Source organism: Morone saxatilis, unplaced genomic scaffold (genome assembly GCF_004916995.1).
Source record: "Morone saxatilis isolate NCDOM2014 unplaced genomic scaffold, NCSU_SB_2.0 Contig0, whole genome shotgun sequence".
In the NCBI taxonomy this organism is placed as follows: Eukaryota; Metazoa; Chordata; class Actinopteri; family Moronidae; genus Morone; species Morone saxatilis.
Window position 1 is genome coordinate 8844461 of NW_023339650.1, and position 14133 is coordinate 8858593.

Consider the following 14133-nt stretch of genomic DNA (forward strand, 5'->3'; position numbering starts at 1 on the left):
CAGAAACATAAACACATGCACAAACAGACCCTGAGAGTGGACACCCACCAAGAAGCAGACACTTTATGCAACCCCACTGACAGAAGGTCCAGGTTTCCCTCGTCCTGGTGGCAGTTTGGTCTGTGCCAACTCATTAAGAACACAGCTGGCCGTAAGGCTTAGAGTGTGGTAAGACCACAGGGGTCCTCAGACGGGTGTCTGATTGGATTTTCACACAATATTCAAGAATATAAAAAGCTCATTGAGGCATATATGTGTCTTCAATACATGTATCTTGTTTATACTGCAGCTTCATTTAACTGATTCAAATGAAGGATCTGTACTTTAGTGTATTGTATTATGCATGTTGAAAATTCTGTGGATGTTGTTTACACTGTGAATGCAAATTTAAGTTTGCAGCATTGGCAACTAATGGTTATGTGTAGGGAAGGGAGTTGCTCTTTTTTTTTCATCATTTGATGTTAAATTCCCCTGTGATATCAGCAGACTGGTCTACCATCCTCTCTGCCAAGAATGTCCTCTCCTTTTCTCTTCTGAAACACTCCTCAGGCTACATATCACCACCAATCTTCCCAACTTGTAAAGATTGGTGGCGCTAAAGATTCTCGTCAGTACCAACGAAATTCACAAGTGGTTCAGACCTGTCATACGAGACATGGGCTTATAGTTTGCTTCTCTCCAGGGGAAAAATACAGAAAAATACATTTTAAAAAAACAAACAATACAAAATGTATACTCCGTTTACCATATTATCTTTACCATGATTTTCCAATTTACTGACATCTGAAATTGACTACTTTATTTGGCACATTTCAGCACAGCAACCACTAGTTGTAATTCTCATGTAGTGTTTGGTGACATTTTTGTGAATGAAACTTGCACACAAATGTAGTGGAACATGTTGCCTTATACTGTGGGACAATTTTAGAGGCACTGATCATGCTAATGATCAAATGTCATGAACATGATAGTTTACACTTTCCAAGTTTAAAAATGGACTTTCACACATCAATTTGCATATGTTGTTTTTATATGAACAAAACAAATTGGCTATTCCCAAATTTAGTGACAAGGGGAGTTGGACTAATTATTGCTTGTGGAGCATGATTCAAATGCTAAAAATAAAAAAAGGGGACTCACTCAGGTTCCATTTGAGCCCAGTGGTGATTGTTTGGCAGGGTCCACCTACTGGAATGAGGCTGCACCAGTCCCCTTCCAAGCCTGTGTTCACCCCCAGTCTGTGGCTGCCCTGCCGACACACAACATGAGTGTGAAAATGAATGAGTATTTATCTGCGTGTCTGTGTGCACGTATGCCAGAGACAATGACAGGTGGAAACAATGAGATTAAAAGAAAAAAAATCAAAAGCGAAAAACAAATGTGGAGCAAGACTTCTTAAACTTTTCCAGCCCAAATGAGAAACTGAGCTTCCCCGCCCTGGGAACAAGGCTCATTAAAATAAATTATTGCTCTTGTCAATTCTGCAACCTATTTTCAGTTCCTACCCACTCTTAAAAAGGATACCTTGCCATTTTGAATTATAGTCTATTTTACTGTGTGTCACAGGGTGTCAAAACATTTTTGTACTGACACCCTATAACTGTACGAACAACCAGCTTTTCACTTGAACACTACAGACACAGGTTGTACTGTTCTACTTCACTTGGGGTCAATGAACAGTGTATACTATAGTGTATTTTATTAGCTTAGAACAGTATCTCAATGATGGGGGAGGATAGTTGACAGTGTTAAGAAGTCTTTGAGACAGATGAAGAAATGTTTTTGAGATACAGTGAAGAATTTTTAGAAGTGCTCTATAAAGAAAATAAATATGAACAAAATTTTAAAATGTCATGGTATCTCTTTGAGAAACTAGGGCTTGAGAAAAAAAGCAAGCATCACCAAGTATAGGTGCAAGGTAGTGTCAAACTCTGAATAATGACTTTGCTCTGGTTACAATAAAGCCTAATCTTGGAATGTAAAAAGGTCAAAACAAAGTTTCTCTCATTCACAGTGTGTAGAAAAGAGACAAAGAAACATCTACATATACATGTGTTTGGTAAGGAAACCTCGCTTCTGCAAGAAACCAAAAATACCTGAAGTTTGATAATTGTGTCCCATAAACACTGTCTGCAGTCTACAAGTGCCATGTATGCTCAAACTGTCATACACCCTGGCACAAATACAAACACAAAAAGCTTTGACTGCTAGAAGTTAGATTCGTCATCTAAAAGGATAATACAGACACACAAAAACATCAGGCACATTAAATTAAGAGTTTGAAATCTTGAAAGTGTGATATGTTTAAAGCAGAGTTTGGCTTCCTGGAGCTGCGGGAAGGAATGAAGGGGAAATTCTAAGCTTTGGAGCATTTGGTGTTCAGGAAACATCCCTGAGGTTATTTTCTATACATAAACACAGTCTCTTTGTGCAAGTGTGTCAGTGAGACAGTGTATGAAGAACAGAGAGAAAGAAAAACAAATGCATGTGCACCTGCACATGAACACACACATATCCAGGACAGGCTCCACTTAGTTTTAAATTGTACCTCTACTTGTAGAGCTAACAGCATTAGCAACTTTTTAGCTGATACATGGGAAAGAGGAGGGATGAAGATGAAACTCCTGCAGGGAAAGCTTAATTTTTAAAAGTTGCCTGGTATCTGTTTGGACAGACACCACTACAGAAGTATGTGACACAGTAAACCATGCAAAATAATATATTAAGCACATATATAAATATATATTGGCTATTGGCTATTAAGGCTGTACTTAAAAAGGTCCAGTGTGCAGGTTTAGGGGGATTTATTGGCAAAGCAGATGTAAAGTTTCCTATGTTCTTTATTGTAGCAAGAAAGACATAAAGTATTTAATAACACAATTAAGCATACCTTCAATCCTCATCAATTGGCCGCCTCTATTAAGATACTGCTGGTTTTCTATGTGGAACAGACCATCCTAGGTGACTCCTTTACCTTATGTCTATATTTATTTATATGAATTGAATGCCACATTGTTGCTAACTTAGCACAGCGGAATTTGGGATGAGTTAACACACCTCAGCTATCACACTTAATCATTTAAATCAGCTCTTGTACTGACAAGTTTCACTCCTCAAAAGGGCATCAGGAAAACAAGCTTGTACATTTGACCTAGAGTGTGCGCGCTTATGGAATGATTTATAGCACCGATCAGGCTGACACAGCACTGTGCATTTCCTGTCCCACAACACAGAGAGCAGTTTTTTTCAAGTATCTTCAGGTGCTGGGATACCAACTTAAGTAAATATGGCTTTGCTTGGCCCTCCGACCGAGACGCCATAGAGCAGCAAGAGAATAAAAAACAGATGAACTCAGTGCAACTTTTTTTTCTCTTTAGATCCAAATTGAGTAAATTTAGCGTCACCTTGGGACCTTGAGTGATTAAAACATCTTATTGTTGTGTAGGGACTCAGAATAAACAAGCCTGCAGCACTTGCAGTGTCCCTACCCATGGTTTAATAAAAGACATGAGAATTATGCAATGCCCTGAGCCAGCTATACAAAACACAAGACTTCTGCATATTTCCCAAAGATAGCATAATAAAACTTTGACACCTCATCTGGGAAACAAAAGCTAAAACAAACAGGCACAATCCTGAATAAATCAGATCATACCTAATACTCATACTGCGATTTACTCTGGAATGAAGAAGAATGTCTCACTGATTTTCTACAATGCCCATGTTCAATGGAGTATTGTATTTATAAGTAGCTTCAAGGATAGCTATATTTTCAGGTGAAATACACTACTTGTCGAATTTGCAAAATGGAAATAACTAGTAATTTATTTATTGTCTTAATTTGTGCATGTTTGTGTTCGATCGTGTACTGCACTTGACCTCTCTATATGTATTGATTGTCCGACCGAATCCCGAAACTAAGCACGTAACAAAGCTGTGATTGCATGAATATGGGCGGTGAGGATATTTGGCAAAAGTTGTAAACACTTCAATTACAGATGTAACTTGAACAAATAGCACTGGGTCTTTCGAAGGTTGCGTTCACCTTCATGTACAGGCGTCTGCGTTCATCAGTCGCTAGCGAATTGGAGCCGCGTTGACAAACGAGCTTAATTTACCCTCACTGAAGTAAGATTAATTGGAGGTGTCGAGGTATGAAGCAGCAAATGACAACGCGCCTTTGGAATAATGACAAGAAGTATGGAGGGAGTGCATGAGAGAAAGGTTTACTTAACGTATTACAAGGTGTCATCAAGAAGTGTGACAGTTGGTTGTTTGTCCTGAAGCTCCTGCAAATAAACAACAGAGGAGGAGGAAAAAAAAGAGTGGGGAGGGGGGGCAGTGTGTGTCCCAAATGGCTGCTGCTCGGCCCACTTGTAAACTCAATCAACTGAGGAGCATGAGAAAGTGGCTGGCATTGAGGAAAAACAATTTGGGAGCATCAAAAGAGAGTCTCTCATGCACAACAGCAAATTGGGGCACCAAAAGAGTAGAGAAGTGAGAGAGTGTGTGTGAAAGTGTGTGTGTGGGTTTGTGTTTCCATTTACTTAACAAAGAAACAAAGTGTTGAACACTCCAATCAAGGTGAAAGCAGAGTAGGGAAAAGAGAGAGCAGAAAATGAAGAGACAGACTGGGAGAGAGGTGACTAGAAGGGGTAGGGGATGTTAGAGCAGGAGGGCAGGATGTTAGTCTAGTGTGGTGAAAATAGGTCTGCCTGTGTGTGAAATACAGCCATAATAAGTCCACTTTAAGCTTTATGAAAAGTGCACTAAAAAGAGATGCAGCAACCATTTTATAAGTGGTATAACCTCCCCTTTAGTTGTATTTCACTACACCTGTGAGAAAATGACCAGCTGACTTTGAAAATGAAAACAGAAAACAATAGACAAGACAGAATCATTGCACAGCGGCTTGTCAATGCATAAAGCTAAGTACACGTAACACACTCACGGGTCTAAGTAGGTATGCCAGGCTAGTCCCCTGTATGATCAACAGGGGGAGTTGTGTCATTGACAGAGCGTGGTGGAGGGTCTCAACAGATGCCATGGTCTGGTCAAATCTGCCAGCCAGGCCGCCCAGTGTCACTATGGCATCCACCTGGAAAGACAAACAGAAAGCTGTAAAACACAAAAAAATGCCAAAAGAAATACAAAATACGAGACCGGTTCTCTGGCAGGATGCTGTTGTTTGCTTCAATGGAGGGAAAGTGACATGAGAGGAAAAACAGAAACCAAACAAAAAAAGTTCTACGCAGAAATCTGTTGAGTAGTTTTCAAGATGTCCTGGTAACTAACAGACAAACAAACAAAACAATGGGACCAAAAACATAAAAAAGTGGCAAACATTGGCAAAGTTAAAGCACAAGGTTGGTGATATTCTATTTTTCTCACTGTCAACAAATCCCACAAAAAAAAAAAAGAAAACAGTGGATGAATTGTTTGTGTACGCAAAATCTGATACAACTCATTCTTCCATATCATGGAGGTCCTCTGTTATCTATAAACTATTAAAAAAACACTGTGTGACTTGTTCTTCCATTACCATGAAGCCAGAATGTAACGAGAGACAGACTAATGCATTACTGACTTTGGTCTTTTCATGGGATTTGTTGACAATAACAAAAATTTTAAATATCGCCAGCCTTATCATTAAACAAAGACAGAGAGGAAAAAGACAAGCACAACAACAAATGCCATTGGGACAAGCAAACATTAAAGGAAAGAAACAGCAAGGACACAGAGCTTTAAGAGAGAAATGAGATAGAGGGGATAAACAATCAGTGGTAGATCAAAGAATGAATTTGGGCTATTACAATGAGGGTAAACATCAGCCTCCAGAATTAAGAGGTGAACATGTTAACAGCAAATCCAATAAACTAAGTGGATTAATTAAACTAATACAATTTCCTGCAGCCTCAGAGCTGAAATAAGGTTCTTTTTAAATTTGCGCCAGCAGTTTATTTAAGTATAATATTTACAGCTCTCAGCAGTTATATCCTTATACCAAGTCCCTGAGCAGTCAAGCACCAGTGCTGACAGCCCTAAAACCCAACAGAGTCTGGAGGGCAGAGGCGCTGTCAGAGGGTGACGACTGACAGTCACAACCGCACAGAAAATGAACCAAATACCATCAATCAAACTTGACTTCAGTGTTTTCCCCTTTAACTATGTATTGAAATAAACAAACAAACAGCAAGTAAGAAGTTAAAATATTTTCTATTAACTTTGCAGATATGTGACTGTGTTGTCTGTGTGTAAGTGTATGCATTAAGTTGTCTAATAAATTACAGCACAGGAAACTCCTGCAGAGTCCTAAAGCATATAGCTGAAACGTATTTACTACTTCAGCAATCTGCCCTTACTATTAACTACTAACAGTTCCCTCAAGGTGAAAGAACTCACATTAAACTTGGTGGTGTGGCTCCTTACTGTACATGATGGGAACGGACTATTTACTGAACTGAATGTAGTGTAACTAACTTCCTGCCTTCCTGAGTTGAAAACAAAACCGAGCGCTAAGATTGAGGTTATTTCAACATCTGGCTGACGCCCCCACATGCAACATGCAGAGGCTTCGCCAAAACTGTAAACAAGACTTGGTAAACAAACTCCCGTCTGTGGGACAGGGAGAGAGAGAGAGAGAATGGGAGAGAGAGAGAGAGAGGAGAGAAAGAGAGAGAGAAGAGAGGAGAGAGAGAGAGAGAGAGAGAGTTATAAAGTAGAAAAAAATTTAAATCTTGTTGTCAAATACTTTCCTCTGATTTAATTAAAAATACAAAATAATAAACAAATCTGAAACTCGCTGCATTAACCTACGCAGAGATTTAATCTTTCCAAATGTGTCCTATCTGAACCTGGTATTACACCGAAAAGGCTGTTTTTCTTTTTTTTTCTTTATTTTTTTAACTTAGTGTGAGCAAAGAAAAGAAAAGACCAAAACCAACAGTCTGTTTCTTTTAACCCTGGCTTTGATACCATCTGTGGTTTTCAGCCCAAAGCTCATTCATTCCAACAAAAGGCATAAATCTTTAAAAGCAGGTCACAAAAATTTTGTTAAAAAAAGGCTTATTTCCTTTAACAGCTGGGCACTTTAGTTTTTGTCAATCGTAACAGGAGTAAAGAGTGAATTTGTTGGGGACCATTTTCTGCCACAGATCAATACACATGTGGTGCCCGAGTAAGTATTTACAGGACCAGGACCGTGTCACCCAGTTTAACATGTGGCACAAGGACACAAGGTTATTTAATGAAATATATATTTTTATACTTTTATTTCATTTTTTTTATTTTAAATTTTAAATTACTTTTATTTAAAAGCAGTAACAAGGAACTTTCATTTTTAGTTCATTCTGGCGGCCCCTGTGGACAAAAGCAGTAGTGTTTCCACCACCTCATTTCAAGGGGAATCCAACCGAATCCGACCCGGTGGCAGGCATTAAGAATAACTAAAAAGAAATATATCCAATCTTCTTGCTGATTTTTATACATAAGAATGCCCAACAGGACCAAAGCTCCTACCAGAGGGATAAAATAAGAGAGGGGTGGAGGGATCAAACCAACAGTGTCAATGAAGAGTATCAGTCAGTTTCAGAGGACAGAAAAGCTCATAGAAAGTAAAGGATGCTGAAAGAGGACAAGGAGAAATGACAAGCGAAAAAAAAAAGGTGTATTGTGTTTCACCGTCCAATGACACACTGGCTTGCTCAATCTTCCGCTTCCCATCACACTTCTGTTGTGTCCGCTACGCATATCAAACTCTATATACCAGTCTGAATTTTGATCCGTTTCTGTTGTTGTTTACTAAAAAAGAAAAAAGAAAACCCAAAGCATGGCAAGGAGAATCTGATGACTGAATGAATACAATTCAACAGGCTGGCCCAACAGATCCGGCCGTACTCTCTCTCCTGATTGGCTGGGGGAGCCGGAGCGAGCGACGCTGGCTCTGAGATCAACACAAAAACTCACATCCATTTATTGGGGATGATGAACAGATGAACCAGAGAAAGAGAAAAGAAAATGAAAACAGTAGTGCTGCTTATGCTTGCAACAGTGAAGCAAGGAGAAAGAAGCTAACAAGGACAGCGGTATGAAAAGACAAACAGAAAAGCACACACACACACACACACACACACACAAGACATTGGGATACCCACGTGCACACACACACTTTAACAAGTTCATACACAAACAGATGTAAACAGGTAAAAGCTCACACACACACTACCCCTTCACAAACACATGCAGAATATAGATATACACATACACACACTGTCAAATGCACACACAATGAGATGTAAACAGAAAAATACATACACACACACACACACACACACACACGTACACACACAAACAAACACATACTCATCCAGCCACCGTAATCCTCCGATACCATTCTGTGGGATTTCACCCAGCATAATATGAGATAAATTCTCTAAATCGAGCGCTAAGCTGTGTGGAGAAAAATATTCAGGGGCTAATATGTTGAATCTTAAACAGCCCAAACAGGAGCACAATGCTCTGTAATCTGCAAATCACCCGTTATTATTTCTTCTATGTACTTAATTCATTTAAACAGGTTAAGTGGATGGAAATTAGTGAAGGTGAGAAAAGGAGAAGATGACAAGGCATGATTTTAAATCATGAGAAACGTTCTGCTTTTGTATAACCTAGTCCTATTCACAAAGTGTTGAAAGGAACAAAAGTTCAAATAAGAGTCATAGTGGGTAAAGAAATGTGGAAAAATCCTAGTAAACAAACAAAAAAGTCATCATCAGCAACTCTTATAGAACGTCAAAAACTGATTGCTGGGCTCCTATCTCTCACAGGCAGATAGACGGACAAACACTCAGCACCAGTTCAAAAGCAGAGTAAATATTAGCCAGGCCGGGGAAAAAAGGCGCATGGAAGGGAAGGACAAAAGTATATCTTCTCTTGAAAGCCAGGCACCAAAAAACCAAGTGAAAATGCACAATGTGGCAACACGTGTTCATACTGTATGAGATGAAGTGCATTTTTGTGTGTCTACAAGAGTCTTCCTCATGGTCTTTCATCAGCTTAGAGATGTGAAGTGATTGGGGCACTCGGCAGTGATTGGAGCAACACTCAGCATGCTGCTAAAAAAGTCTAATAATGGAGAAAATAAAGAGAAAGAGTGAGAGGGAGGGAAAAGAGACAGAAGTAAGGGGACGGATAGATAAATACACAGATATATAGACAGATACATAGATAAAGAAAACACCATTAACCTTGATTTTGCTCATGTAAATAATGTTCTTTGTTGAAATTCTTGGAATTAGATACACTGTTTGTTATATTACATATTATTTCTAATGTGATGTACATTCTGTGCAATTCAGCTGACATTTGAGACTCGGAATGGAAATGGAGTCAATCTCCGGATCAGATCACTGTGTGCCTGGCTCTGCAGCAGTTGGCTGGGCACGGGGCTTCGCTCTGGCTGGCAGCTCATTTTGGAGTTTTTGGATATCAGGTTGTTAGGAAATGCTTTACACTTTGAAAAAGATCACAACAAAAGTAAAGTATTTCATTTTAAATCGGGCAAACCGCAATTACACTTTGCATTTTATGAGTAGGCGTAAATGTGGCTGATGTTATTCCAGTGATATTCTTCAAGACGTATTTCTTCAGGGAATGTTGAGTGACCATGCATGTTGTTTTTCCAGCAGCACACCGTTTCATATTCATACACCCACACACATTCACACCTCGGCTGTGCCTGCAGTCAACGACAGTCCAACATTATTGACCTCTGAACAGCACATCATCAAGTACCTGAGGACTGAATGCCTTGCTTCGGGGCATTAAACTCTCAGAAGCAGATGGACAGGAGAGCTTTACTTATTCATTTCACCGTGTGCTATAACTACTGCTAGTCATTTTATTGATTCTAACAGTAACAATAGCCATTAAAACATTTCTTGACACCGATATGTGTAGGAAGTCACTGCTCCAGGCCAAGAAATAGTCCAGCCCCTGTTGCACATTAAACAAACTATATATAATGAGTTCATTAGTGAGTTGCTGGTAAGATTTTGTTACCTTCAGAGCCAGGATAGCTGCTTCACTCTGCTCCCGTTTTTTTATAAGTGTAACCGTTTCCTGGCTCTAGCTTCACATTTAACGTATGAGAGTCTTTGCAGTTAACTCTCAGCAAAAAAGCGTATTTACCAAAATGTCAGATTATTCCTTTAACAATATAAATGTCACTGTCAGTGTGTGGTCTGCAGTGGATGTTTACCTGTAACGTTTGTCTCTGAATTTCCTCAACCATGATTGCAAGACACTTGGTGAAGTCTGTTAGATCCTGGTCGGCCGTTTCTATCAGCTTGCAACCCTGCGCACAAAGAAAAATGGAAACACACACACAGGCAACAAAACATAATCAGATAGATGTACACATACACAGATAGCGAAACAAAAAGCCAGGCAGAGATAAGGGATAGGGGGATAACAGAGCACAGAAAAACAGAAAGAGATAGAGAGATGGAGAGAGGTATAAATCAGTGTTTTAGTCTTGTCTGGCTGTCTGTGGGCTGTGTTGCTGAATAATGTAGAGGCTCCAGTCAGTGGCCCTGAACTACAGCATCCAGGTAAACAACCATGCTCTGGCTTCCTCTCTCTCCGTCTCCTTCTCTATCCACACACTGTCACTTTCCTCCTAAAACACACCAACTTCCAAATTACACACACACACACACACACACACACACACACACAGTGCAGTCAGTTCACACAAACTTGTTCGCTGTGCTCTGTTTGATCCCATCCATTCTCCCTCCCCTCTCCTCCCTCATTCCTCCATCCCTGCCTCCCCTTGTCTCTCCCCCTCCCTTGCGGATGCTTTTCTGTTCTCTCCCTTCCATTTATGCAGAATTATTCACCGTTTCTGCCAAATCTCTGAGGGAACGCCTCAAACTTTCCCATTGTTCTGCTCCTAAAGCATTACCATAAAAGTCTGCTCTCTCTTGTGGAAAAAAAAAGGTATTGCTCATTTTTTTAGGCAACCTGTGTGATATTTGTGAAAAAGGAATAATATTACATACAGCTACAAAGAGAGGGGAAAAGGGTGAGAGGGAAACGGGGGTTGTCACAGCTGAAGGCAACCCATATCTCTGTGTGCGCGTGTGTATGTGTGTGTGTGTGGGTGTGTGTGTGTGCATGGTATTGGATCTGCATTTCAAGCTATGTGCATCGGTGGGGCTCTGATCACAGTAACACACAGAGAGAGCAACACAACATAAAGACCACACAGGGGCTGTACTTTCTTTGCTCTGAGGTGTGTATGTGTTTACGTGACACCCTACCTGTGTTTATTATTTACTGAACCGCCGTACTTCATCTCTCAAGTGTTCTGGTTTGACATTTTGCTTGTTATAAACAGCAAAAAGTAAATTTTTTACATTTCATTAGAGTTTGCATTTACTTTTCATGACCTTGGGGAGTTTAGTCATGAAAAAGTCTGTTGCACTGCTAGGGACACAGGAAGGAGAGACTATGACGTAGGATGTCATCAGAGACTATGTTTATATATAGTTATGGTAGAATACATTTACATCTTATAACATCCCAGTAATATAGTAATGGTAATATCCCAGTGGAATGTGTAGACACTAGTCAGTTCCCCATCTGCAGGGCCTTAAAAGACATTTTGGATAAACTACTTTTTTGTTGTATTCTTTATTGTGTCAGATTAACATAAAAAAAATACCTTGTGGTTGCGTGTTTTTAAGGAGCACATCAATCGAAAAGTAATTTTTCCCTCTGAGATCATTTGATTCATTTGAAAAAGGCCTGAAAGGGTATTTTCAGGGGGAGGAGGCAACGACTGGAGAGAAGTTTGAAAAAGAATCAATAATACATATAAATATATATATATTTTATATATTTATACATATCAGAATGTAATTTAATGTAATTCTTTATTTCTACAAGATTTAGATTTGGGTATTTCTACATGGGAATTCATCTCTTGGTCGCTTATCAAACAGAGATTTATACAAGTACATCCAACACCATGTTACATTTTTTATGTTTAGGTTAAAAAGGATTGATGTAAGGTTTAAGGCCATGAATTTCATTTACACTATTAGCAGCCTAAGAGGCTCAACTCAACAATAAGGCAACAAAAGAGTTGATCGTGGGTGAGCAGGAAGTGAATTATACCTGTAAAATGTGACCCCAACCACCTCCAGAGGTGTTTTTTGATGATTGGGTCTAAATGCATCTTGAGTGCACTGAGAGTTGAAGCCATGTCAGGCTGCACAGTTGTACCCGCTTTGATGATTCAGTCTGCATTTTCTTTTCAGTGCAGGTGAAACTCCTGCAGAGTTTCGAACATAAAAGCTGCTTAACCTTAGTCAACTCTGGATAGTCACTTATCCACTTAGGCAGCCTGATCTCAGCTCTGTAACCCTGCAGAAGCGCTTATTCTCACAAAGCATGATGTTGATGAGTTGACAGTTTATCTTGTTGCTGATGGTTCAGTTTCCTAAATGCAGCGATAGTATGATGGCCATTTTGGGGAACATGTGCCTATATTCAGGATCAGATGTATTTACGTCACCACAATGAAATAAATTACCTGGACACTGCTCTAACAATATTTATCATTTATTAGCTCATTAAGTAATTGAGAATACCCCAGGAATTATTCAGAAATGGAGGATATAAGTTTACTTATTCACAAGTCCTGTATACAATCACATGATTAACTTTCTTTCGTTTTTTGTCTTCACAATGTGCTGCTAACCTGACCTCCCAGTAACTGCTTGTATATAATTGTGAGCTTTAAGGCAGCAGTACACTAAAAACAAAGTAATGCTTCAGTAAATTCAAACTGGTGTCCAACTGCAGTCAAACACTGCTCTGCAAGAAAATGTCAGTATAGTAGGTGTCAGTTTTTGTTCAGTGACACCAGATGGGAAAGTCTTGCCTACTACGGTTGCCTATTATGTCAAGGTGGTTAAGGGGTCCAGATTTAGGCTAAGCATAGTATAGAGTTCTTAAGTCCAAACTGCCTAAAGTCCTATTGCTTTTTATTTGTGTGTGTGTGTGTGTGTGTCTGTTTGTACACCTGTAGCTCTGAGAGTGTGTGCAAGTTGTGTTCCACTCACCTTGTCTGAAAAGAAAGCTTTGACCTCGGCGGTAATGGAATCAAAATCCCCACTGATATAGTCGGGGAGAAACCTGGATGTACGGATAGAAAGAGAGAATGAGTGACAGAGGGACAGGGTTACGATCGCAAGACAGACAGAGAGACAGAGAGTGTGAGGCAAAGATAGAAGAGGGAAGGAGAGAAAGGACATCGGGGCATGTGTCAGCTCTTTGATCTGTGCAGCGAGGGAAAGAAGTGACGCCGCCGGGGGAAGACGAAGAGACATGGAGACTGACAGGGTGATTCCGTGTGGCACTGATGCTGCCCCTTTTGCGCACACACACACACACACGGCTGACTGCAGAGATGGATAGATTGATGTAAAAACACACACACACATATATACATAAACGTACATGGCAGCTTACGTATATAAGCAAATTTAATAGTTTTATGCATACATCCAAATAAACACAAGCACGTAAACACAATAGAGTAATAACAAATTCAATCATATGTCGCTCTCTCCCTCTCACACACACACACATACAAAACAAACAGAGCATGATGTACCTGGTGTTCATTGGATATTAACCTGTTCCATTACACTGAGTGACTACATTCTCCATTAGAGCTGAGTATAGGTTTGATTACTACAGGTCACAGTGTAATTTGATGTTTTGAAACACGCTCACTTAATGGAGTATACTGTAATAGGAAATGGTGAGCATAGTACAAATAATCCATGTGTGTATCTTAGGAATGGGTTTATTTAGTATAATGTGGACTACTGATATGGGTTAGAAGACAAAGTGAACAATGCAAACGTATGCTTCAGTCCATGTAAACACTGTCAACTATTGACAACCAAGTTCTGATACTGTAGGCCAATATCATACAGTGTACATAACTGTTTCTGGTTTTAAAAAATACATTTGTGTAGAAGTTCAAGCTGATTTTCTTATAGATTTTATGTCCTGTGCATTGTAAATATGTTGTTTTCGCTGAAGGAAGATGCT

General features: G+C 39.6%; 1 protein-coding gene across 4 annotated transcripts in view; it reads right to left on the minus strand.

Annotated features, from left to right (window-relative positions):
- The window catches only part of tpk1 (thiamin pyrophosphokinase 1), a 57891-nt gene that overhangs the window by 20817 nt on the left and 22941 nt on the right, over positions 1–14133 (minus strand). For all 4 annotated transcript variants that reach the window (XM_035652599.1, XM_035652614.1, XM_035652606.1 and 1 more), the window contains exons 5-8: positions 13134–13206; positions 10259–10354; positions 4952–5098; positions 1141–1249 (exon numbers count right to left, since the gene is read on the minus strand). In XM_035652599.1, coding sequence (XP_035508492.1) covers positions 1141–1249; positions 4952–5098; positions 10259–10354; positions 13134–13206 — 425 coding nt within the window. The remainder of the gene's footprint in view (positions 1–1140; positions 1250–4951; positions 5099–10258; positions 10355–13133; positions 13207–14133) is intronic.